Raw genomic sequence first — 22,959 nt, forward strand, 5'->3', positions numbered from 1 at the left:
TGATGTTATGTAGGATATATGCTTTACCCCGGTTTATATTCAAATACATTAATGCTTTGCCTTATGATTTTTATCCAAACTTAGTGGCATTTGGCCCAAATTCATTCCCACTGGATTCAATGATTTCACTGCTATTGATTTCAAACGAAATAGTAGCTTGTCTCTTGCTGGACAAGAAAAAAGTCAGCTGAAGAGCAGCCTGCATGTGTGCACTTGCTGCTGGTTTGATCTGCTAAAGAAGATGTTCTATGGGGATGCATTTTCATTCTAGAGTGACACAGAATACTCACATTTCACAAATACTTGAAGACAGTAGCTGTCTCTCTCCATTCGTCTGTCGTTTAGCTCATAGTCTCATATCAGCACTCTAATTCCTACTAAAGCTTTAAAACCTTGGGAAGTTGACAGGTCCTAATATAGCTGAAAATCTTAAATCACTAATTCAAGTAATAACAGGATACCTGTCTTCTCCTTCTACTGAGGTAAAACTAGTACCAATTGACCCTTTTTTTGACAATTGTCTTTAAGAACTAGTTGTCATAATGATGTCTCAATTGAAACATTTAGGAGGGAGAAAAAGAGAAGGATTTTCTTTGGTCAACCTTGTCAGAAACCATGTAAGTACTCTGTGGATAGAGCAGTGAAAAAAATAAAAGTAATTTCAGCAAAGAAAAAACTACAAGTCCTGCCACCCAGTCATCAAGTTTAAAAAGTTACAACTCTATATCTGTCTAAATTTGAAAGAATAATTGTATATAATCTATTCTGTGAGGAGCCCATAAAGTGCAATGATTCTTCAACCACCTTCAGTTGTAGGAACATTCCCAATAGTTTTAGTCTTTTAAGCAATGAAGGTCCTAGCTGAGCCACTTGCTAATTAATTACTGAACTTTATGTGTTCATTGAACTACCAAAATTAAAACAGAGAGCTTTTCCTCCCTGTTTCTTACACTAGTGGAAATGGGAGATGTAAGCATCAATATAGCAACAATAGCTCCCAAACTACAAGGGCAGAGTCTTCCTCTCTGCTGAATTCCTCACCTGTGAAATAACCCGAACCATAACAAATATGTATCCTTTGATCTTTGTTTCTAAAGAGATATATTTATTTCAAATGAAAGCCTTTTGTCAACCAGAGATAGCGCTCTGGAGAGATGGATCAACTGGCAGTGATGGTAAGCTAAGAGCCTCCTAGTTGCAACTGATAATTCACATTCTGCTTTCAGTCCAGCAGTGCCTTTGCCTCCCACTCACATCTTAACTAGCAGACATGGAGTTTCTCTCAGTAATCTGCAATTCTCCTACTCCTGGAATGAGCACTAAGCAATAGCACGTTAAACATTGAACTCAGTAGTTTAACTCACTGGGTTAAAAGAGCAGAGCTTCTTCCCTTTAGGATCTGGGACACATGAGAACAGTTACCAGACATTCTAAACTAATGCATAATTAAGTCTTAAAGGTGAAGACAAAGCACTTCAACATGAAAATCACAAAACAATAAGCAATCTGTGAGTGAGCCTGTTTTAGTCAAACACGGATTATTTGATGGTACATTGGCAAACTTGAAACTATCTAGCAAATTTTTACATGCATCATTAAGTTTCCTTGAAAAATTCTCTTGTATTGCCATAACAGTTCCTCCGTGAGTGTGAGCATCCCTTTCAGTCAGGATCCTTTGGTTCCTCAAACTTTGGGATTAAAGAGTATCAGTCAAAGACAATTTAATGGTTTGAGCTACAGAAAAAATAAACCTTGCTTGTCAATAAATCTTTTCCGTGATGATTCCCAATTATTTTTATGTTATATCTTGTTTCAGACCATTCTTCATCTGATTTTATAACCTCTTCTCCATTAAAGGAATGTTTTATTATGGCAAATATCCCAATGCTGATGTTGCCTAAGTGCTTCCTAACTAAAGAGTTGCCCCACTTCTGACTTCACCTTCTTTTAACCAAAAGTACTGTTCACAAGAATAAGCCACCATATTTGCTTACTAACCCAACTGCATGAACTTCATATGCTGAAATATAAAACATGGCCTACTGCATTCTACTAAGCAAAAAGATACTTTTTAATGGCTATAAATTGGCTAAGCTTTCTTTTATGCAATCAAACCACCCAGCACCATCTTTCAATCTCTCTCCCTCTGTTTGTAGCCTGGATTCACAGACTCACTTTTTTTTGGATCTGCACTTATCTTTACAATACCAACTTGTACAAGTGGAAGCACAGAGTATGAATGGGTAAGCATTAGGATACTCCTTTTTCTTTCTGCAGCAGCTGTCGCTGGCAGAATAACAATAGGTTAATATAAAGCACAAGCACTCAAACAGATCTGTACATCAAAATGTGAAAAAAGAACTGCTGAGGTTATTTGCAAAGGGAGTTTGGAGCTATTTGGAAAAGTTAAAATGCTTTTCCATTAGACAAATACATCTATCAGTAGATCTGAAAGAGGCAAATGCACAGTGGAAACAATAGGTACAAGAGTTAAAATACACACAATCAGTTTCAGGTGTAGTAGCTACCTTCCAGAAACATGCATTACTTACAGATTTTAAGCAGGATGAATGAAGATGACAAGATGAAATTTGTTTCTGTCTCTTGGTTATGCTGAAGTTCAGCTTGAAGTGAAAATGGTTCCCCCTAACCTAAAAAATAAAAAAATTGTATATTTTTAGGGTTTTTTCTCCCGGTTTTGTAAGTTTTTGTGCCAAAATACTAGTTACAAGTACTACACCTGTGATATCAAATTATTTTTATGGTCTTCACCAGGACAGATAACATTTAAATCCAGAAATACTATATTTTCCTCCTGGCTGTACTGTGTAAAATTTTATTTGACAATTAGTTGATTCTTTTGAGAGATGCATGTAGAAAAAATGCTCTGATTGATTTTAGAATATTAATCCTTTCACTGAAAAAGGTAAGACACTACTTTCTTCATGTGAAGCCCGTAATAAATTATTTTGGTTTCATTCTGTGGATTCAGTGGAGTATTTTGGTGCTTCATTTTTTTCATGCATGCAGGACAAACTATCGTCTGAATAATGGCCCAGGACAGCAAGGAATATACATTCCTACAACACAGTCTTCCTATGCAACCACAGCCTGTTTCTTTCAAGATACCAACTTAAAAAAGAGAAGTTAGGAAGTAAGGAAGCTTACTCCATTCCTGTTAGAGGCAGTAAAATAGTAGTACTGCATAGTCTAAGAGTTTCCAAACCCATCAAGTAGCAAATGTTTTTTAGAATTTTAAAAAGGAAGATACAGCTAGAAAAACCTTGTACTAGAGTGAGATTAATAGACATTAATACAAATATCTGACGCCTGAAGTAGTACTTTAGGTTTATGCTACCATTAACCCCAAATTATTTTTTTCCCTTTAAACTAATTTTTAAAGAACAATTCTCAACAGCCTGTAACATTAAAATAAAGAACTAGCACTTATAAGCACTGTATATACAACTGTGTTTCCCAGACAGTTGCCTAGGAATATCTTGCCATCTGCTGGAAATATGCAGATACACATACTTAAATAAATACAGGCTTCAAAGTTACTGTCAGAGACAGTGGCACAATGAAATAGTCAAAAAGACAATTCAATAAGGAGGTAACATCAGCTGCAGCAGTTGAAATACAAACACTGGATTCCTTAGCAAGTCAATGTTCTCCACTGCCACTAGGAATTTGTGGCACAACTGGATGCTGAGTTTAAATGTAGTACTCCATGTGTGAATCCAGATGATCACCTCGGCCCTATCTGTATAAAACAGCAGTAGCTCCACTGTAGATGAGGTGATGGGATAATAACATAGGTTACACGGGTAACACAGAATCTCAGATCCCGACACATTTCACTAAGAACTCTCTGTATATTTAGTATGTCCTCCGTAAGATACATTAGACTTCAGCAGCTCCTGGTAAGTACTGGCTGCTATTGATGCTGGTTGCTAATAAGCCACACTGACTATAAAAAGAAAAAACCAACCAAACAAAATAGAAAAGCAAATCAGCATGACTATTCCCAGCAGGAGGAAATTCTTCTTTCTTACAGATTTTAATTAACAATACTGGTAAGGAAATCACTATTATCCCACTTCTTAAAAAAAAATCTTTTAGGCCATGTTACAGAGATCTGTGATTTGCCAAAGCTCATCATATAAAGAAAGAAATGCAAGAATGGGAAACTCCCATTTTGTTGTGCTGGATATGGCAGGACTTATTTTTAAAACAACTGAAATATTGAAAAAACCTTTTTTTAAGCTTTCTCTTTCTCAAACAGATCAGTTCACTTCATAGTCTGTTCTTCAGTGTAAAAGATCTGGTATCAAGAGATAATAATAATTTAAAAAGAACTCACATTTTACACTTGGAATAAAATCAAATTGAATTACCTGTAGGAGCCTGTCAGCTCTTCAAATCTTGGTGTACTGGACAGCAATATTACAACTTTTTATTAAGCAGAGGATGGTTTAATAGAAGATAAAAGTGTAATGCCCTGCCATCTGGAAAAAAAAAAGAAAAGCAAAGCAAAAAAAAAAAAAGCTCAGGAATACACTCAGGATTTACATCTCTAGGACAGCAGAAGTTGATTGTGTTTCAAAAACAATATTCCAAAAACAATGATTATACAATATGTTGTGTTTTCAAAGCATTTACAACCTTGTTAGCTAATACAGAGCAAAGCTGACATCCTCTCCAAAAAATGCCATCTGCCCAGAAGTGGGAAGCATCTATTAAGAAATTCAAGTGTTTAAGCAGTCTTGTAATATAAAAAAATACAAGCCAACTCAAAATAAGACTTCTAAAGTAACAGCATTAGTACCAAGTAATCAACTACAAAAGATCTCTGCAAGATGTAAAAATATTATTGCTGAGATTTTTTTCAAGCACTGAAAATATACCTAATCTTTTGTCCTCAGTAAGCTGTGCTAGGAAAAACTAACAACAATAAAACAGACAAAACCTTGAATCACAGTTCTGAAGAAGTGCACTACCTTTTATCTCCCAGTCCAACAACTCAAGGAGCTGATGTCATCTAATTGATGTGACAGGGAGATCAAAGTCTAGCTTTGATTATGCTTGCAGACATATCTTACATAATGTTCTCCATTTTAAGCAGAGGAAATTTGGAACATATGAAGATTTAAGGGCCCATTCTGAAACCATATTGACAGTTCCCTCTAAAATAAAATTAACAGATGATACACGAATAATTCAGATTAAAGACTGATAAATGAAACCATTTGGTATATTTCCTTGGTGTCAGAGAAAATATCTAGACTGATAGGAATACATTTGCCACTTTACTGCTACTTAAACTGGTGTTAACATCTATTTGTATTTTGGAAGACTGTAGAAACACGCAAAAGAAGGCTTAAGGCTACGCTGATGCAAACTCACCAACACATACACACCCACAAACACCCATAAACATACTGTGAAAATGCTAAATGCTGTCTAGAAATAACTTGTGTAGATGTACACAAGGTGACAGCAGTAAACTAAGGATCAGTTTATTTTTTTTACATTTGCTAAATAGAGATTATGACTGCTCAACTCCAGATAGTAAAAAAAAAAAAAATCTAATAGTTATGACACCTTTGTTTTATTTATGTTGAATTTATTTTTTTAAATTTAGTGGGTTACTGTTGCTCAATGGTGGATGTAAATAGATCAACAAAAGCGCCAAAGCAAACCTTTTGCTTGGATAGTTTACTTGCTTAGAAAATCGTTTTAAGATATACAAGGAAAATAGCTGTTTGGCCAGTATAAACAGCGTTTCCACTAGAGGACTCTCTGAGTTAACTATCCCACGCTTTCATCCGAAGAACAGGCAAAGCCTCATCTCCTTTATACAGGAGGTGGCTTTGCTTCAATCGCAGCTGGTTCACAGTTTGAAAGCAAAAGATCAAAGTATTATTAGGGGAAAAAAAAAAAAAAACAAACCCACAAAACCAACTTTACAAAGCTAAGGGCATTAACCATTTCACAGACATGCTCTTGTGATATTGTGGTTAATTCAATATGGTCAATACAGCGTATTCCAGTGTTTTTCCTTCTCCTCTCTGGCCTGGCCACTCAAAAATGTACTACTGTTTATGTTTGTTATTTTATTTCCTCTTTATCATTTCGGCCGCGGTTTTCCTGCTTTCATAGTTTTGAATGAAACCTCTTCAAGTTAAGCGCTACATTTACACTTCTAGGGAATTACCCTCCTGTGGAAGGGTTTTCCCAGGCAGCGACGCTGACAGCTCCGGGGGCGGCAGCCAGGCCTCTGGCCCGGGGGCGGGGGGGTGCCGGCAGGATATTTGTTTTGGAGGGGTGGGTTTTTTTAATTATTATTATTTGGAGGTGGGTTGTTGATTTTGCAAAGCGAGCGAGAGTTACGCCCCCAGGCGAGCACGGGTAATACACACCCCCACCCACACCCCCCAACCCCCGCCTCCCCTCGCCCCGCGGGACTCCCCGGGCTCCGCTCCGCCCCTCGCCTCAGCACCGCCCCGGCCCAGCCCTCAGGCGGCCCCGCACCCCCCGCCGCCGAGAAGCCCGGGGGGAGCCCAAGCTACCGCGCCCCTCCCGCCGAGGGCGAGCCCGCAGCGGGAGGCCACAGGCCGGCGGCGAGCGGGACGACTCACTGCCTCTCCAGCGCGCTCCGAGGAGGGTGGAGGCGCCAGCTCGCTGCCCCCACAGCGCGGTACCGGCCGCGCCTGCCCCTCCTCTCCTCTCAAGCTTGGGGCCTCTACCCGCTGCGCCGGTACCACAAAGCGCCGAAAGCCCCTGGCAAAGGACGGCAGCGGCTCCTTGAGGGCAAAGGGGGGGGGCGGCCCGTCCCTGCCCTCCGCACCTGCCCCCTCAGCCGGCGCGCTCGGCGCTTGCTCCTCCCATTGGATGCAGGTGTTCCCCTACCGCCCCCTCGCTAGCTTTGGATTGGTTGAACCGCTCCTACTCCCCCCCTCACAGGTAACGGTTCTCGACCCATGATTGGTCGCGGGTGGGCGGGATCCTTTTTAAGGATTGGCTCCAGGTGAGTCGGAGCTTGCTATTGGCTGACAGGTAGGGTAGGAGGTGTGCTATTGGCTGGGGGCTCTAACCTTCTTAGTCCGCCATGTTCGGCGCGGTGGCGCCGTTGCTACTAGAGCGAGCGGGAGCGGGGGGCTGAGGGGGATTAGAGGGGTCGCGCTCCTGTCTTTGTTCGTTGCTGTCGCCCTCCTCCGGGGACCCGCCGGCAGGGAGGGTGGCAGGGAGCCGAACTGCCGTCCTGAACTTCCTGGAGGGACTTTGAGCAACTTTCCGGCTGTGGAGGACGTTTCGGGGAGCGCCCCCCCCCCCCCCCGCGCTCGGCGGAGCAGGAGGGAAGGGGGACCCGGGGGGGCTCCGGCCTCTGGGGTGGGATCTTCCTCGGTCGGAGCAGGTAGGAGGGAGGGGCGGCCCCGAAGGCGTTGGATGGGGGAGACCCCGCTCCACCCCCGCTCCCTGTCCCGTCACGGGGCGCGACCTCGTCCCGAGTGACGATGTCGCCCCCCCCGGCCGGCGCTGAGGGGGGCCCCGCGGGAGGACGAATTCTGGGGTCCCTCCCTGGCACCTCTGGCCCTGCTTCCCCAGCCTGCGGGGTTAGGGACTGCACCTATACGTACATAAGGAAGGTGGTGGTGATTTGGGATAAACAGGGTGTTAGTTTCTGTAAAGGTGACTTAAATTGCCCCTTGGAGTTTCTTTTCTGCTTTTCCTGGGTAAATCTGTAACTGGCGTTAATTGACAGCAGTCTGCCATGTGCATTCAAACTATTTTGAGCTAAAATACTACTTGCAAGAAAAGAACCAGAAGCTGTGTTGAGGAATAAGTAACTATTTCTTTGGAGTATTTTTGGCCAAGAGGAAACTGTTGGATGTTATATTAAAAAACATCCTTAAATGCTTGGGATACTTTTGTAAAACTAAACAGTGCAGGAGTATGTTAAACTGATTGCATTTAATTTTTGTGCAGGTCAACAGTCTTGTATATTTTCTTTTGGATTTCTTGCTGTTCTAGGTAAAGCTGTCTGTTTATAAAATTTGACACATTTGTCTAGTAGAGTGTGTGTACACTTATTTGTTTCTGCTTTTCTTTCTATGCAGCTGGGTTGAAAATCATCTGGAGGAGAAACGCATATTTCCCATATGAAGCACTTCAGAAATAAATGAGTTATCTGTCCTGAATGAACTTATTTCTATATATTTATAATTTCGTTTAGACTGCTAAATACAGACCATGCCTAGCAGAATGGGCTCAAAAACTGGTTTGAACAAAGACTTCATCAGAGTAAAAACACACTATAGTGGGTAAGTCAGCATGTTCTCTCCTTTATATTGTGTCCTGTCTTAATTTTGAAGCATATTGAGCAGGATTTCATGGTCTGACCTAATGATAATAAAATAATGATAAGTTTTCATATGAAAATTTGCTTAGTAAAAACATATATAAGGTTTTAGTGGTGAGAATTCATGGGAAAACTTGTCTTATCAAAATACAGAGATTGCTACTTGAAGTAAAATTCACTTGACAAGAAATCCATGTGAGAAAGAAAATGCTGTGGTTCATTGTTACTGCTGCTGAGTAATTTCTGAAATGTGTTCGTAATAGTTAATGCAGATCAGTTGGGTTTTGCTGTTAATAATCTGCACTATGGTTTTGGTTACTTAATAGATGCATGTAAACTGTTTTATGAACTCTCAGTGAAAGATTTGTACCATACATTTGCTGTTACAAATAATTATTTTCTGCTCCAGCTTTTTATCCTACAGCGCTGAATCATGTAATACATCAGCGTAAATTGAAAAGAACATCTAAACTTTAAATACTTGTGTGATGCACTTCTGAGATATGTAGATATGCATGCTTCTCTGAACCAGCACCAGGAGAGCTGCCTTAGAAGGCACTATAAACACAAACAGAACTTCGTGTAAACAATTTGGGGTAGTTTGCTGGCACATAGTGTTTATAGAAAGTGAAAGGAGCCTGTCTGTAGAACTCGTCTGTGGAGAAATGGAGGAGGTGATAATACTCGCATCACTAATAGAATTAACATGTAATTATTGTAATGTTTTACAGTAAACTGCTACTGTAGTTTCTCCTGCAACTCCGTATTCAGTAATTTCCATTAGCTGTGAAGTCTATAAGATGCCAATTTACAAAACAAAGAGTTCCAAACTCAGTGTTGGTTCTCTAAGTTAGTTCTCCTGACTATTTTTGGCATTATAGACTGTATAACTTGCTATCTTAGTATCTCCATTAAAGCACTATGCTCATCTTCTGAACAAATTTGACAAAGTGCCGGAAAGCATTGATGCGGAACAACTTCAGAATTAAGGACAAGCTCATTCGGGTAGCTGCTAAAAAAAATAAAATAGTAGTACAATATGTAATTTTGAAATTCCAGTTAAAATTCTGAGTATGAGGAAGTTCTAAAACTTGTGAATGTTGAGTCTATCTCTGTGGAGTCCTAGTATCTTAGGTATTCATGTTTCTGGGTGTGACAGAGTTCCTAACATAGCATAGTACAAGTAACTGCGTAAGTAGATTGCAAAAGAAAGTCAACTTGTGTAATTCTCATTTCGTTATTTCAGTTACTTAGTTTATCTACTTTATACCTGATTATTTGAAGTCACTTCATTTAAATAGAGCAGTGATGCAGTATTATTTGATGTATGTTACCTTGGTTCTGAATGGTGACACATTTAATCAGTGTGAGTGGTTCTCTTGCTGTAATCTCTCATACGTAACTTCAGTTTCAGATACCTGACAAAACAGTGTCTTGCTGGATTCTTTAGTGTTAAACAATGTACAATTTCCATTTATTTGTTCCCTGATTACCTAGTGTGGCTATACAGACACTAAGATTAAGCACAGTAGAGCTTAAAGGAACATGGACACCATTGAGATAATAATAATTAGAATAAGTATCGTTAATGTTTGCATCTGCAATAAGTGCTACTTTGCGTATTTCAGCTGTGTTTTGCCCAAAAAGAAGTTTATTAATTTACCTGTAGAATGGAAGTGCCATCTGTTACAATAATTTTAACAATTTAAAGCTGATGAGTATGTCAGCTTTAGTTGGAATCTGTAGTGTGCATAATAGAGTGTTGTCTTACCGCATAAATTCAGTTTTTGAATATTATTTAGGTACTTGTGGAAGCGTGATTGTCCAGAGTTACCACAGACCTACAGCTGCTTGATTTCATGAGTAGCTTGTGGTGGCAGTGCACTAAGTAATGAGCTGCATTTGTTAGCGACCTTTCTTGACGTTGCTGTTTCTTGGCATTACACCAGACCTCACACACTACTTTGAGAACTGGTTTGGTCTCTTACTTTATTAAGTGTATAAAAGATGACTTTTTTTGGCAGAGAGATATTCTTAAACTCAACATCACCTGACAGCTGTCAGTATTGTAAAATAATATGGATTTACCAGTGGACAGTTAGTGTATATATTTTTTTCGTTGTTGTTATGATGAATTAAGTTGCTGTTCTTTGAGAACTTTAGAAAGTGTAGATTAAAGGTACACTTGAAAAGGTAGCAGTGCTTTTAATCTGAATTTGAAATTTAGTACAGTTCTTCAAAATTGTTGTTTTAGAGCATTGTTTATTGTAATCTTTGTCAGCAAAGACAAAATCCAAAGGTATTAGTGCATGTCACTTAATGTAAGTCATAGAATTTAAGATCCTTAGTGTAGTACCTTTTGGCTTCTGGTTGAAAGGCATAAGTAGGCAAAATATGTAATATAGCATGTTTTCTGAAATTATTTGTCACACAGTATGAAAACAGGAAAATTACCTGAGCCATGTTGGGAAACTTCTGATATATTTACTGTATTAAACTCAGAGGGGAAGGAATTACATATGTCTGTAGCCATTAACTACAAAACTTTTTCCTAATTATCCTCTAGAAAGTTTTGAAAACACTGAGATGACATAAGTACATTTCCTCTTTCTTCCTGCACTTGTTCAATCACATGATTTTGTTGAGTCTGTCACTTGACAAATATTTAGGAAATGGGAGAAAATCTAATTTGTATCTTCAGATTTTGTGTTGCGTAGTCTTTTGGGTTTGTTTTGAATTTTTTTTTTTTTTTTTTATATTTGTCCTGCTTTGATGGTACTGTGTAGGCTTTCATTATATGAAGAGTTACTCTCACAAATGCCTGAGCATGCTGTATGGTTTACATTAGCAGAGTTCAGTATTGGGTTCCTGTTCTCCAAACACTATAAAGATATAGCACAAGATGCAGAATTGGAGTAAGATTTTATCTGAATTCTTTTTTGTCTTTTGAAAATTCATCTCATCAGAGCTTTCTCTCTAACAACATAGTGGATGTGTCGAAAAACCTACATGCTAAAGGGATTTTACAATAATTGATATTTTGCTTATCCCCTGATGGGGGAAGTACCTGGATACAATGTAATTCGTATAAAAACTTAGTTTTTTACAACACTTCAAACACTGATAGTTATAAGGGAGCTTGGCTTGGCCAAGTAAACATGCATTAAAGATAGATCATTAACACAATTCATCCGTACCGAAGTATTTTTAAGAAGTTAAATGCTAAGATGTAATCCTATTGACTTTTGACAACTAATTTACATTAGTGGGAGCATTTTATATGAGGAATGCTGATTCTGTAAGTATGATTTTGCAGCTTAGAGTTCATAGATGGAATTGTTGGAATATGCAGGCTAATGCAGATATTTTCTGATAAAAGCTTGTTTTCATCTCATGCAGGGACATCCTGATAACAAACTTGGATGCATCAATGAGCTATGATGAACTTTGTGATGAAGTACATGAGATGTGTAATTTACAGCAGGAACAGCCAATTACTCTCAAGTGGATTGATGATGAAGGTATTGTACTGAAATACTACTTAGGCATTCTTTGGCGTATTGTTCGTTGTGGTACAAAGAAGCAGCACTGAAGAAAACCCATATAAACAAGTTCCATGTTGTGGAGTTACTTTTTGTTTCTAAATACCAGGGTATGTGACCCTGTTTTACAAATCAGGGAGCTTGTAGAAAAGAGCCTCAAAATGTCAAGGTTGATTGTAGTAGCACTTGAATTCACTTCTGCAGAAGTGAAGGCTTTGTAGAACTCGAGTATTTTACTATTACATACTTTATGCTGAATGCAAGTTTGCTTTAATTTCAGACTTTCATAGGCCTAATGCTGTATCCCACAAAGTTTTCAATTTCAAATTCTCTGCAAGATTACCTTTTGATGTCTTTAACCCTGTCATCTTCCAGAATGACAGGCATTTGTGTCTTCTGATTTGTGTTTTTTATCTCTTGAATGTGTGTTGCTGAGAAGCAGTGCAGTAGTAATATCAGAAGACTGTTTTTAACTCTTCTAGGATTTTGTTATTTTATGCAAGGTAGGTGCTAAAAATTCCAGTATTGATAATTGATTTTCTCATTTTATGGTGGTTGTCTCTGGCAACTGCACGACTGTCACTGATTGTAGTGTTGATAATATTCATGGTCTAACATAACTTATTCAAGAATTAGAGGGTAGATGTTGCCTATATTTAAAGGGACATTCCACTAAATTTGTTGTTAATATCCTGTTGATATAAAATGTAATGATCAAACATGAAATAAAGCTGACTTGAATTAGTCGTGGTGTTTTTTTCCCCTTGACTTGATACTTCAGAGCACCATTTTTCAAAGATCATATGCATTAAATAAAAACTTAACAGTAATAAGTTTTTTCCCTATTATGGTGGGGAAAATTGCCCAAATATATGTGAAGTCAGTCATGTCCAGAAAAATGAAATGGGAGAGGGGTTCATATGTGGGAAAAATAGTGAAAACTTATTTTCATGACGTGGTCATAAAATCATGTAAAAATGACTTATTGTGAAAGTCTATTTCTTAGGCTGTCCCTTCAGGAGAGGTTGATGTTGCCAGATCTCATTGTTCTAAATTCTCTTCAGACGTAAAGCAGTTAATCATTATACTCTCCCAAATAGTTTTATGAGAGAAACTGACTTTTTCTTTACCCTTCTTACAGGCTCTGAAGTATCATCAGGATGTGAGATGGGTTGGCATATTTATTTCTGATATAAAAGGTGGCAGTTCGCTGCAGCCTTAAGTTAGAGCCTTCTGGTGGTTGTGAGTAGTAGTGAAATGGGGATACTTGACACTGAGTGCCTTGGCTACTTCTTTTGCTTCCTTTTGGAATGTACGTGTCTGCTTATGATTTAACAGGAGTGTAGTGCATCTCTAACTCATAACGGGCCCAACTCTTGACCTAGCAGGTTGAGAACTGCTACCATGCAGTTACCTAACTGGGTGGGTGCTTGCTTATTTTCCTGTGGCACCTTGCCAAAGCCATGATCTACAGCAGAACTCCTAGAACTGAATGCAGAAAGGTGAAAAAATACTATATTAATTTGTCTAACGTTTGTAATTATGTGGGGTTTTTGAATAGCCTATAGTGCTCTCCAAATGGTGTCATTTGGTGGATGGAAGAAATTCCAAAATAATGTTTGAGGAAGGAGGTAGCCTGTAGTCAAGGAATATCCAGTCCTTTTAAGATACCAAGGAGTAGTATCAAGTATTTTAAAATTTTACTTTTTATCTTCTGATTACCAAGAAAGGCAGAGGCAACTGTACTCATTGCAGTTACTTAACCCTCAGTTTCATGGCAAGCTAATAAAAAGTAACCTGATCAGAAGTGCATCGAGAATAATTGCATTGCATATGCTTAGCTATTTGAACTGCATGACTTCTAATAAAAGGAAGATTATCGTAGGAAAGAAGAAAACCTCATGAGTTTTGGATTGAAAGATTTTAAGACCTGATTTCTGTTAACTATGTCTTGGTTTGGATGTCTTGGCTTTTTGAAGGTTTACTTAAAACAATGAAGTTTGCTTGTTAGTTCAAATAAATATTTTCTTCTAGTCTTGGTTAAATATATACCTGTACAACCCTTTTTCTAATTCCTGATTCTAAGTTGTTAAATTTCAACCATTCTGCTGTTGTGGCTTTTCTCAATCCTCACAGGTTTTATGAGTTAACCTATTTCTGTGTATGAGTGACTGTTTCCACTTACTGCCACATCTAGTTTAAGTTCATTTGACTGATTGCACAAACAGATGTTCTCTTTGAACTAGCTTACAGCAAGCAATTGCTGATAGTTTAATGAATAAAGAAAACCTATGGAAGAGCTGAAGAAAATGAATTTTCTGTTGGGCTTGTTTAGTATTTCTCTGGTTTTGACACGATCCAAGACGTTTGAACTATGAATAACTTGCTCGTAGTAAAATTCCATAAATACATAAGGAATATGGATTGTTGATTTGCAGTACAATTAATTCCTTTGTCTTTCATGTGGTATTACGGAAGTATTTTTAGATCATCAAGACCAGTGTTCTTCAAGAGGGGTAGATGCACCCTGGAATTCATCTCTTCGAAAAATAAGAATATTTTTTTAAAAAGAAATTAAGCTTTGTTTTGTTTTAATATGTGGATTGACACTGGTGTCATCAAGTGGCCCGTGTATCCTATGGTCAGGTGTCAGAGGGTGGGCATGGTGTGCTGCAGGAGGAGTGGGTGCTTACAGAGCTGCAGGGGTTGAGAGTGACACCCTGGCTCATTTGCTCGCTTTCAGTGTGTTGTGATGTATTGCAGTTTACATGTGTCTGGTTAAGTGGATTTATGGATTAACTAACTAGTTCTAACGAAAATAACCTTCACAAGGTAATGCTAATAATGTGAGCACAAGCAGACAACAAGAAAATGGTGGAGCTGACGTTTCTCCTAAGCATGAACTCTGTCAGCCACACTACGGGGTAAAAACAATGATTATGTAATCAGATCTGACAAGAAGTCAGGCAAGGTTTCAAAATTGAGAACAGTATTTGAAATACATATTTACATCAAATATTTTTAATGATAGACCTCACCCTAAGTGTATGTTGTGTTTTGAGATAATAAAGATAGTATGAGGCCATCATGAGTAGCAAGACATTTAAGAACTAACTATCCAGAACAAGATAAACCTCTTCTTTCACTGATGTTTTAAGTCTTGTGATACTCAGTTTCGTACTTCACAAAACTTCATTAAACTTCCTGTTAAATTCTTAGAAGCCAGGTTTGAGGCTTCTTAGTAGCAGAAGACAAAATGCCACATTCCATTGGGGAAACACTTGTTCTTTCTGTCATGGTAAAAAGGGCTGGAATAATATACAGAAAACAAAATGAGGACAAACTGAAATGTATTACTTTGTCAGAAAATACTGCTGGAAGATGCATAGAAGATATTGCTGAAGGTTTGAATAAACAGATATTAAAACCAAACTATGCGGTGTGGAAGTTTGCTGTATGAATGGGTGAAAGTACAGATGTTTCTATCATGTCTCAGTTTATTGTAACTGAATCTAGCAAGTACTGTAATGAGATACATGGAGATGTTGTTTTTTGAGAGTCACTGAAGGAGAGAAAGATATATTGGAGAAGACACAAACTTAACAGTAGAAGTCTTTAATAAAAACAATGTGTTATGGAAGAACTGTGTAAGTCTCTACTGATGGAGAGGCTGCTTTGACTGAAAAAAAAAAAAAAAGTTTCTGGAGTAAGGTTGAAGAGAGCACCATGCAGGATATTCATCCCCTGCAGCAAAGGAGTTGGAGCCATAAGGGTGCAGAGTGCTACAGGATGTCATCGATGTTGTTAATTTTATAAACCCAAGAACTTCAGATTAGCACAGTGTTTACAATACTTAAGTTGTATAAAAGCTTCATTCTCTTACCCCTCACAGAGTTTGGCTGGTTATCTTGCAGTAAAGTGCTTAAAAGAATTGTGCAACTTATAGATGAGTTATGCATTTTTCTTTTATAAAAAGATAAATATTCCAAATGCATGGACACTACCTGTGATGACAAGTGGCTGTCAGTAGTATGCTACCTTTCAAACAAGTAAACACTTAATCCCAATGACTGAGCAAGCAACTGCTTTTCAAAAGGTACTTATACTGTATGGAGACAGGGGTTTGAAAATGGCTTTTTGGAGATATTTTTGTTGTTCCCTTGGTGTACATAAATGCGGAAATGGGAGTTTCCTAATCTCTGAAAAACTGCTGAACAGTTTCAGTGGGTTTTGAATCCATTAGTTAAAAATGCAACGCTTTCAGATTAGTTACCAAGAATAGCTAATTCACATCAGGGTCAATGAAAATTTTCTAACTGTCCACAAAACCTTTGCATAAATGGTGGTTGGAATTCAAGAATGGGTATTATGATTTAGTAAGTGCAGCCAACAAGGCATTTCTTTACTTTGGATCCGTGTATCTTTGGGGTAACTTTTTTCGTTAAGACACCGTTAAAATGAGAGCTTTGGGTCATATCATAAAATGTTAAACCAAGATTTTCAAGTCGTGAAGCATGTTCAATCACCCAGCCCTCTTTAAATATATTTTAAGTTTTTAGTACGTTGAGAGGTAATGTTTTATGCTGTTAAGAAAAGTATTTTGTTAATATTTATTTCATACTTTAAAAATTTGTATATTTGTGTATGTTTTTATGATATACATAATTTCTGAATATACATATGGAGGGGGTTGTGATCAAAAAATTTTAATGGTGGGGTGTGCTGTCAAAAAAGGTTGGGGACCACTGATTTAGAGATTATCATGGGCTGTTAGCGCAGTATTTCAGCCTGGCAGAGAGATATATACCTGTATTATTTTCCAATCCAGATGTTTAACAAGTAAAAATGGCCTCACTTAAACTGCTTAGAATTTAGGCCTGGGAAAGGTCATCTTCTGAAATACAGGTCTCCGTAATACATGGGTCCTGTCTTAGCTTCCAGTTCTCCCAAGAAGCTTTTCCAGGGTTTTGTTTCTCTGGCACCAAAAATTATTTCAGTGGGGTTTTTTATGGAACATCACCAGTGTGTCACATGGTTACTTTCAAATCATGTTGGAGCCCATTCTGTTACCTGAGAAGAGCTATCTTGGGGCTGTCTCTCCTTCAGAGAAATGGAGTTCTTTATTTTCACTGTTTAAAGGCTACTATCTATACCACAAGTAGTTTTTAGTTTTCTGAATATTACCCATTAATAGTGGGTTTGGGGTACTCATGTCTGATTGGATACTTGCATTCCTGCATATTTTTGTAATGCAAAACTAATTGTGTATGTCAGAGATAAATGGTAAAAGTGTGGATAAGCCTTGGTTCTTGAGCCTAGGCCTCAGCATGTGGTAATATTCGTGTTTCCATTTATTTTATTATTTTCCTTGTGAATTTCATCCTGAATGATAGCTTGTGTTTTGAGGTGTGTGGGTTTTTCTGTTTTACCTATTTTAATAGTCTCTTTATGCTTTGAGCTACGGCTGGCATGTTGCCTTTTTAAGAACTTTTAAAAGCTCTGTTTTTTAAATCTGATACTGCAGAATGTGGGTACAGAAGACAAAAGTAGAAGCTGAGACTTAATATATCTTTTTCTGAAAGAGGGTGGTTTGTCACTAGGCAGGTTTCATGATTTTTTTTCCTTCTGTTTTGCTTTTCTTCTAAGTTAAAAGAAAAAAAAAGAGCCTATTTTTTTGCGAAACATACAAGCAAACCCTGAAAGTTTTAGGGACTTCTAGGGAGAAATTAATTCTACATTATGTCTCTACGTCAGTGTTGGCATTTTTATGCCATTCGTAACTCATTTGTGTGTGTCTTAATATTTACACTTTTTAATCAGTTTTTCTGTCAGTCTAGCAAGAGAGACTCAACTAGAGTCTGTGTACCTTCATAACTTTCAAGTTATGGTTCTGCAGTCAGTGAAATTAAGGTAGTAAGATAATGGGCCTTTTAACAAAAGGTAGATTAATTTTGAATTAAACTTAAATTTTTTGGTTTCTAGGAAGTGATCTTGCTTTTTTTCTGCCGTGTATTAAAGGTCTTGAAACATACCTGCTCACTTTTGTATTTTGTTGTCTTCTTGAAAGCCAACACAGTTTATTTCTGTTTACTCAGCTTTGATAAAATTGAAGGGAAAAGGAATTGTTGATATATTTTGGCTTTGATCAAAATGCCAGCTTAATATCAAATGATTGAAAGAAAAGCGATCCTGGAGGCTGATACATTTCTTACTGACTAATTGAAATTGTCCACTTTATTCTTTGGTCATAAATTTGCCTATGTATTGCTTTTTTGTTAGGTGACCCATGTACCATCTCTTCTCAGATGGAACTGGAAGAAGCCTTCCGTTTGTATTGTCAAAACAGAGATGAAGGGCTGATAATTCATGGCAAGTATTATACAGTTAAAAAAACTGTGTGCATTTGTTGATAATCCTAACAGCTTCTTAAATGTGAGACTGAAACTTCTTTGTCTGTCAGATAACATTCTTCTTTATGTAGCTGGTGCCTTAGAGTTGGGTCTTGTAAGAAGGAACTGTTCTTTTGGATGTGGAGCCCGAAGCTGAAACTATGCAGTAGGCTTTGAGGGGGCTTCGTGTTCTAAACTGCACCTATTTGTTAATGCTGTAGTCAAGTATAACATCTTGCCAGTATGGAACCAAATTCTGATTGTGTCATTTCTCACACAGAATTATTTAAAGACTTCCAGAAACTGTCTTTATATAAATATATTAAAGAATCAAGGAAAACATACTACTGAGAATCTGTTCACTTAGAAATCTAATGTTTTTGTTTTAGTTTTCGCAAGTATTCCAGAGAAACCCGGCATGCCTTGTCCAGGAGAAGATAGTGAGTACTCAAATGTTATCAAATTTTAGCTTTATTTTTTCAGTTACCCAGTAAAGAAATATATTGAAAAATTTCCATAGTCAAGTGCTAACTACGTGTATATCTTCTCTGTTGTTTCTTAGTAGAACGCAAAATGTTTGATATTTTATCAACACAGAAGTTACATAAATCAACATTGTAGTACTGTTTTAATGCTCAGAGGATGGTTTTCAGTACTTGATATATCAGGAGGAAAAGAGGTCAGGATTTTAGATGCATATTTGAACATGATACTTTGCTTTTGTGGTTCTTTTGGTTTCTTAACTTGCAGGGAAAAGAAGTGATGTACTGAAGAGGGAGGGAGACCCTTTTTTATAAAAAGGTTATTAATTTCTAAAAGAAGTCCAGTGAAAGGTAGATAAACTTCCAGACGAAGGATACATGATTGATATGGTTTACCTGTATTTCACTAACTTAAAGTGCACAGGGATAAAAGGATTAAATAGCTGGATAGTCACTTTTCATTATGGAGGGATGTCATTGGTACATTAGTTCATATCTTTATAAATGTTAAGGCAAGGAGTGTGAATAGGAGGGTGACAGAACTGCCAGATGATGCCTGACTAGTCACAGTAGCACGTGTAAAAGCTAACTGTAGAATTGAAGGACCTTTGCTCTTCTCTTTGGAAGATACAAGAGCAGGTAAAATGAATTGCTGATGAAAGACTACTTGATTGATCAGGATCTGCTGACAGACTTGCTAAAAATGTGTAGTACAGTGGTCAATAGTTGTAAATAGTATTTAGAGAAAATACTAATATACTAGTAATTGGTCTATTGAGAATTTTTACTAAAATTTAGAAGATGGGGTACGATGGAATAAATACCAAAATATTACAGTTTCTATATTTTTATATTTAAACTATAGTAGATAAAAGGTTAAATGTAAAAAGCAGACAAGTTGTCATGTTGTGACTAGGTTATTCAAGTTGTCGTAATAAAGAAAAAAAAGAGTAAATTTGCAACACTGTCTGCTGTCCTTGTTCAGCCAATTAGAGAATATAAAGACTCTTTTCTATGCTGGTTAGAAGTGTTAAACAAATTATTTTCCTTGAGACACTTCATTTCTTTTCCAGAAGGAAAACAGAAGATATCTATGTGATCTTCCCAGTTTATTTTTAGGGTGAGCCAAGCAAGCATTTGTGTAACTGTTTCCAGTATACTATTTTCCATATATCGGAGTTTGTTCATGCCTTGTTTAATGTTCTTGTTTGTGTACTTTCTTGTATCAGAATAGTAACTCAGTGGGTTTCTTAGTAATTTTGCTCCAGTTTTAACAAGGAAATAAGCAAACAGTCCATCTTGCTGTATCACATAATGTACTTATACTGCATGTGCAAACAAACAAGACTGACTTTCAATGCTTGTTTGTCCATGAGTTAAAATTCAAGTGAGGACTGTGTATTTATATTTTACTGTATGTTGAAAATGTGTAGGTTTTACTATGCTGTCGCTTCCTAGTTTAGCTTAACAGGTTGAAAATATCTATGGGGAAATATTTTCGGGCTCAAGTTCTGTGATTGTTCTGGAAAGAGCAGTCTTAGCTCTGTAGGTTTAAATGTGTTCTTGATGTGAATTGTATACAAGGAACACTGCTTTACTCTGGGACGTGAGTTCTAGAAGTTGTTAGGACCTAAACCGAATCTCTTCCGTGGGAAGGTGTCAGGTTTACATTGGCAGGCAAAAATTGAATCTCTGTATCTACAGAAAATATTGTTAGCAGCAGTAAAAGTTTTATTTTTACCTGCATCTTGTTACTTTCTCAAATTGTGTTTTGGAAATGATATTTTAGGGTGTTTGGGTAATTCAATGTCTCATGTGCCTTTGAGTTTTGTGAGAATTACAGTAGAAGAGAAGGTGATGAATTTGGGGATTAGCTAGCCTTAGAATGCTTGTAAAGTTCTACCAGGGCACATTTTGATGCCAAAGATAAATATAAGTGTTAATATAATACTCCATCATAAATCTTCAGATGATGTGCTATGAAACAGCTGCCTTTCAGTGAAGACAGGAAGATTGATTTTATTTAAATTACTAACTTTGGGGTGCCTCCCTCCTTAATTTTGGAACTAAGAATGAAACAACCAAATCTGGCATCACTACAGTATTCCAAGCTATTTCATGACATGCAGAAACCTATTTTGTTTTCTTTTTCTAACTTGCTTCGAACTTGTTGGATGAAAATTAGGGGTGAGCCCATAGTGGCATCCATGCCACCCTGCTTTCCCAATGGGAGAACTGAAGGAACCAGCAGACTCTAGCTCTGCTTCCATTCCCATAGCTGTTTAAAAAGGGAAGGAGGAAATAGCTGGTGTTGTACCAACCTAGACTGGTGCTTGTCCCAAATAGAGTTATTTGCCCTTATTTGTGGAAACATAAAGCCAACTAATGTGAAATACTGTCAAGAAAAGTAAGCTGACTAGAGGAGAGCAAAGGCTGTTGCTTAAAGAGGTATCTGTGCAAGTAACGTGGCACAATAAAGTTTGATGCAATTTAATGATCTCATTAAAAGTATAGATATTTTAGTACAAAACTTTTTTGTGTTAATTTGTTAGATGTTTTAGTTATCTGAAGCCATGAGATGAACTACAGAAGCATGTAGATTAGAGTGGCTCAGATGACCTGGTTATTTTGTCTGTAGGGTATTTCTCCCTAGATGGTTTTACAGGTCACGTTGAATCATACTTTGATTGTTTAAAAAGCCTGTTCAGTAGGATGTGCTCGGCGAGTGATTTGTGGTTGGGTTTCTCATCATTTAATGAGTTAATTCAGTACATATTGCCTCTTTGCATCCATGGGGCCTGCGCGGAAATCTGGTATTGTGGCCTAGTTGTAACTATTTTTAAATTGTTTTACAACAGACCTATTAAATTGTATTGTTGCCAATTTAGCAGAGACTGATGCATTCGGCGTTATTGCTTGTTAGCCAAAGGCATACAACAAACATCTGCATTGTACTTAGACTGTATGGAAATGTTACTGATATTGATGATACAGTTTATTTAAAGGACTATTTGTTTTGACAGGACTAAAATATTGTCCTTTGTTCAGGAAATATTTGGTATGTTTCTTATTCTTTATTTTAGGTGGCTTTATCACTGTATTTATGTTCATAGGAAATAACTTTTAAAAATGAGAATGTTTCTAGAGCATCATGTTTACACTGTAAAAGTACTTATGAGTTTGCCTCCAGTTGTTTCCAGAGGCAAATACACAGTTGTTCTGTCCAAAATGGGCTTCTACTTAAATTAGCGGTCTCTTAAGTGTGGACTTGTAGTTTGTTACAGAACTGCAGACAGTTTGAAATAGAATTTTCAAACAAAAGTATTCAATTGCTAAATAATTTAATTTGCAATACGTTGCTCAGACTTGTTCATATTAGGTCACGGAGTGACTATTTCTAATAGTATGTGATCTTCTGAATTGCAAATATTTTGCAGTGAATTTCTGTAGAATTGTAGGTTTTTCCTTCCACTTCCTTCAGCACAACAATGCTTTGGAAGAAGAGTGCAGAAATACATACTGAATGTTTTCCATTTATGTTGAAATCTAATAATATTGTTGCTAGCTGTCCTGGACCTTTTTGAAATTGATGTCGTTTTCAGGTTGTACCAGCCAGCAAAGCTTGAAATAAATGCATGAAAACTCTATTAATCTCTATTAGTGGAATCAACCATGTAACTAATAATACAATTGTTTGCATGCCTTATGAGAAGTTCGTTTTGTGCTTGAAGAAGCTACCTCCTTATATTGATGTGATGCTGTCTGCAAGATAGAATTTGCAGTCTCCAGCATCTGAATTTGTATTGTCTCTCTGTGTTTTCTTTGCTCCTGAATTTTTGCATTTGTTTCTCCCCTTTTTAATTTTTTTGCTGGTGCCAGACCCAGCTCCCCCTATAAATGTACAGCTGCTGTTGTAGCAATGATACCTTTTACCTTCAGAGACAGTTAACCCATGCCCACAGACAGGACTGGCAGTGCTGGATGTGAGTGAAGGGGCAGGATTTCTAAATCATCTAGCATCTCTTCCCAGATACTGAATGTGACCTCTCCTCAGCGTTTCTAGCATCTGCTGGACTGGAGCCTTGCATACTTTATCACAATGTTTCCTGATAAAGATGGCAGACTTTTCGGCCAGTCTTTTGTATTTAAAAATATTTTTACTTTTTTAGTTGATCAGCTGTTCT

General features: G+C 37.5%; 2 protein-coding genes across 8 annotated transcripts in view; one reads left to right on the forward strand and one right to left on the reverse strand.

The window, feature by feature from the left end:
• The window catches only part of CFAP74 (cilia and flagella associated protein 74), a 90,560-nt gene extending 83,520 nt beyond the window's left edge, over positions 1 to 7,040 (reverse strand). For 5 of the 6 annotated variants that reach the window (XM_042794307.1, XM_042794303.1, XM_042794304.1 and 2 more), the window contains exons 1-3: positions 6,642 to 7,038; positions 4,398 to 4,508; positions 2,553 to 2,651 (exon numbers count right to left, since the gene is read on the reverse strand). The gene's annotated coding sequence lies outside the window, so the exon portion shown is untranslated. Of the gene's footprint in view, positions 1 to 2,552; positions 2,652 to 4,397; positions 4,509 to 6,641 lie in introns of all 6 variants that reach the window. The other variant, XM_042794310.1, reaches the window with a different exon arrangement.
• Positions 7,041 to 7,128: 88 nt separating this feature from the next.
• The window catches only part of PRKCZ (protein kinase C zeta), a 66,139-nt gene continuing 50,308 nt past the window's right edge, over positions 7,129 to 22,959 (forward strand). For both annotated transcript variants that reach the window (XM_033007511.2, XM_033007513.2), the window contains exons 1-5: positions 7,129 to 7,417; positions 8,121 to 8,324; positions 11,762 to 11,883; positions 18,184 to 18,273; positions 18,683 to 18,733. In XM_033007511.2, the coding sequence (XP_032863402.1) occupies positions 8,254 to 8,324; positions 11,762 to 11,883; positions 18,184 to 18,273; positions 18,683 to 18,733 (334 nt within the window). In that variant the 5' untranslated portion in view covers positions 7,129 to 7,417; positions 8,121 to 8,253. The remainder of the gene's footprint in view (positions 7,418 to 8,120; positions 8,325 to 11,761; positions 11,884 to 18,183; positions 18,274 to 18,682; positions 18,734 to 22,959) is intronic.

This window comes from Tyto alba, unplaced genomic scaffold, assembly GCF_018691265.1.
Source record: "Tyto alba isolate M040663 unplaced genomic scaffold, T.alba_DEE_v4.0 Super-Scaffold_20000042, whole genome shotgun sequence".
Taxonomy (NCBI): Eukaryota; Metazoa; Chordata; class Aves; order Strigiformes; family Tytonidae; genus Tyto; species Tyto alba.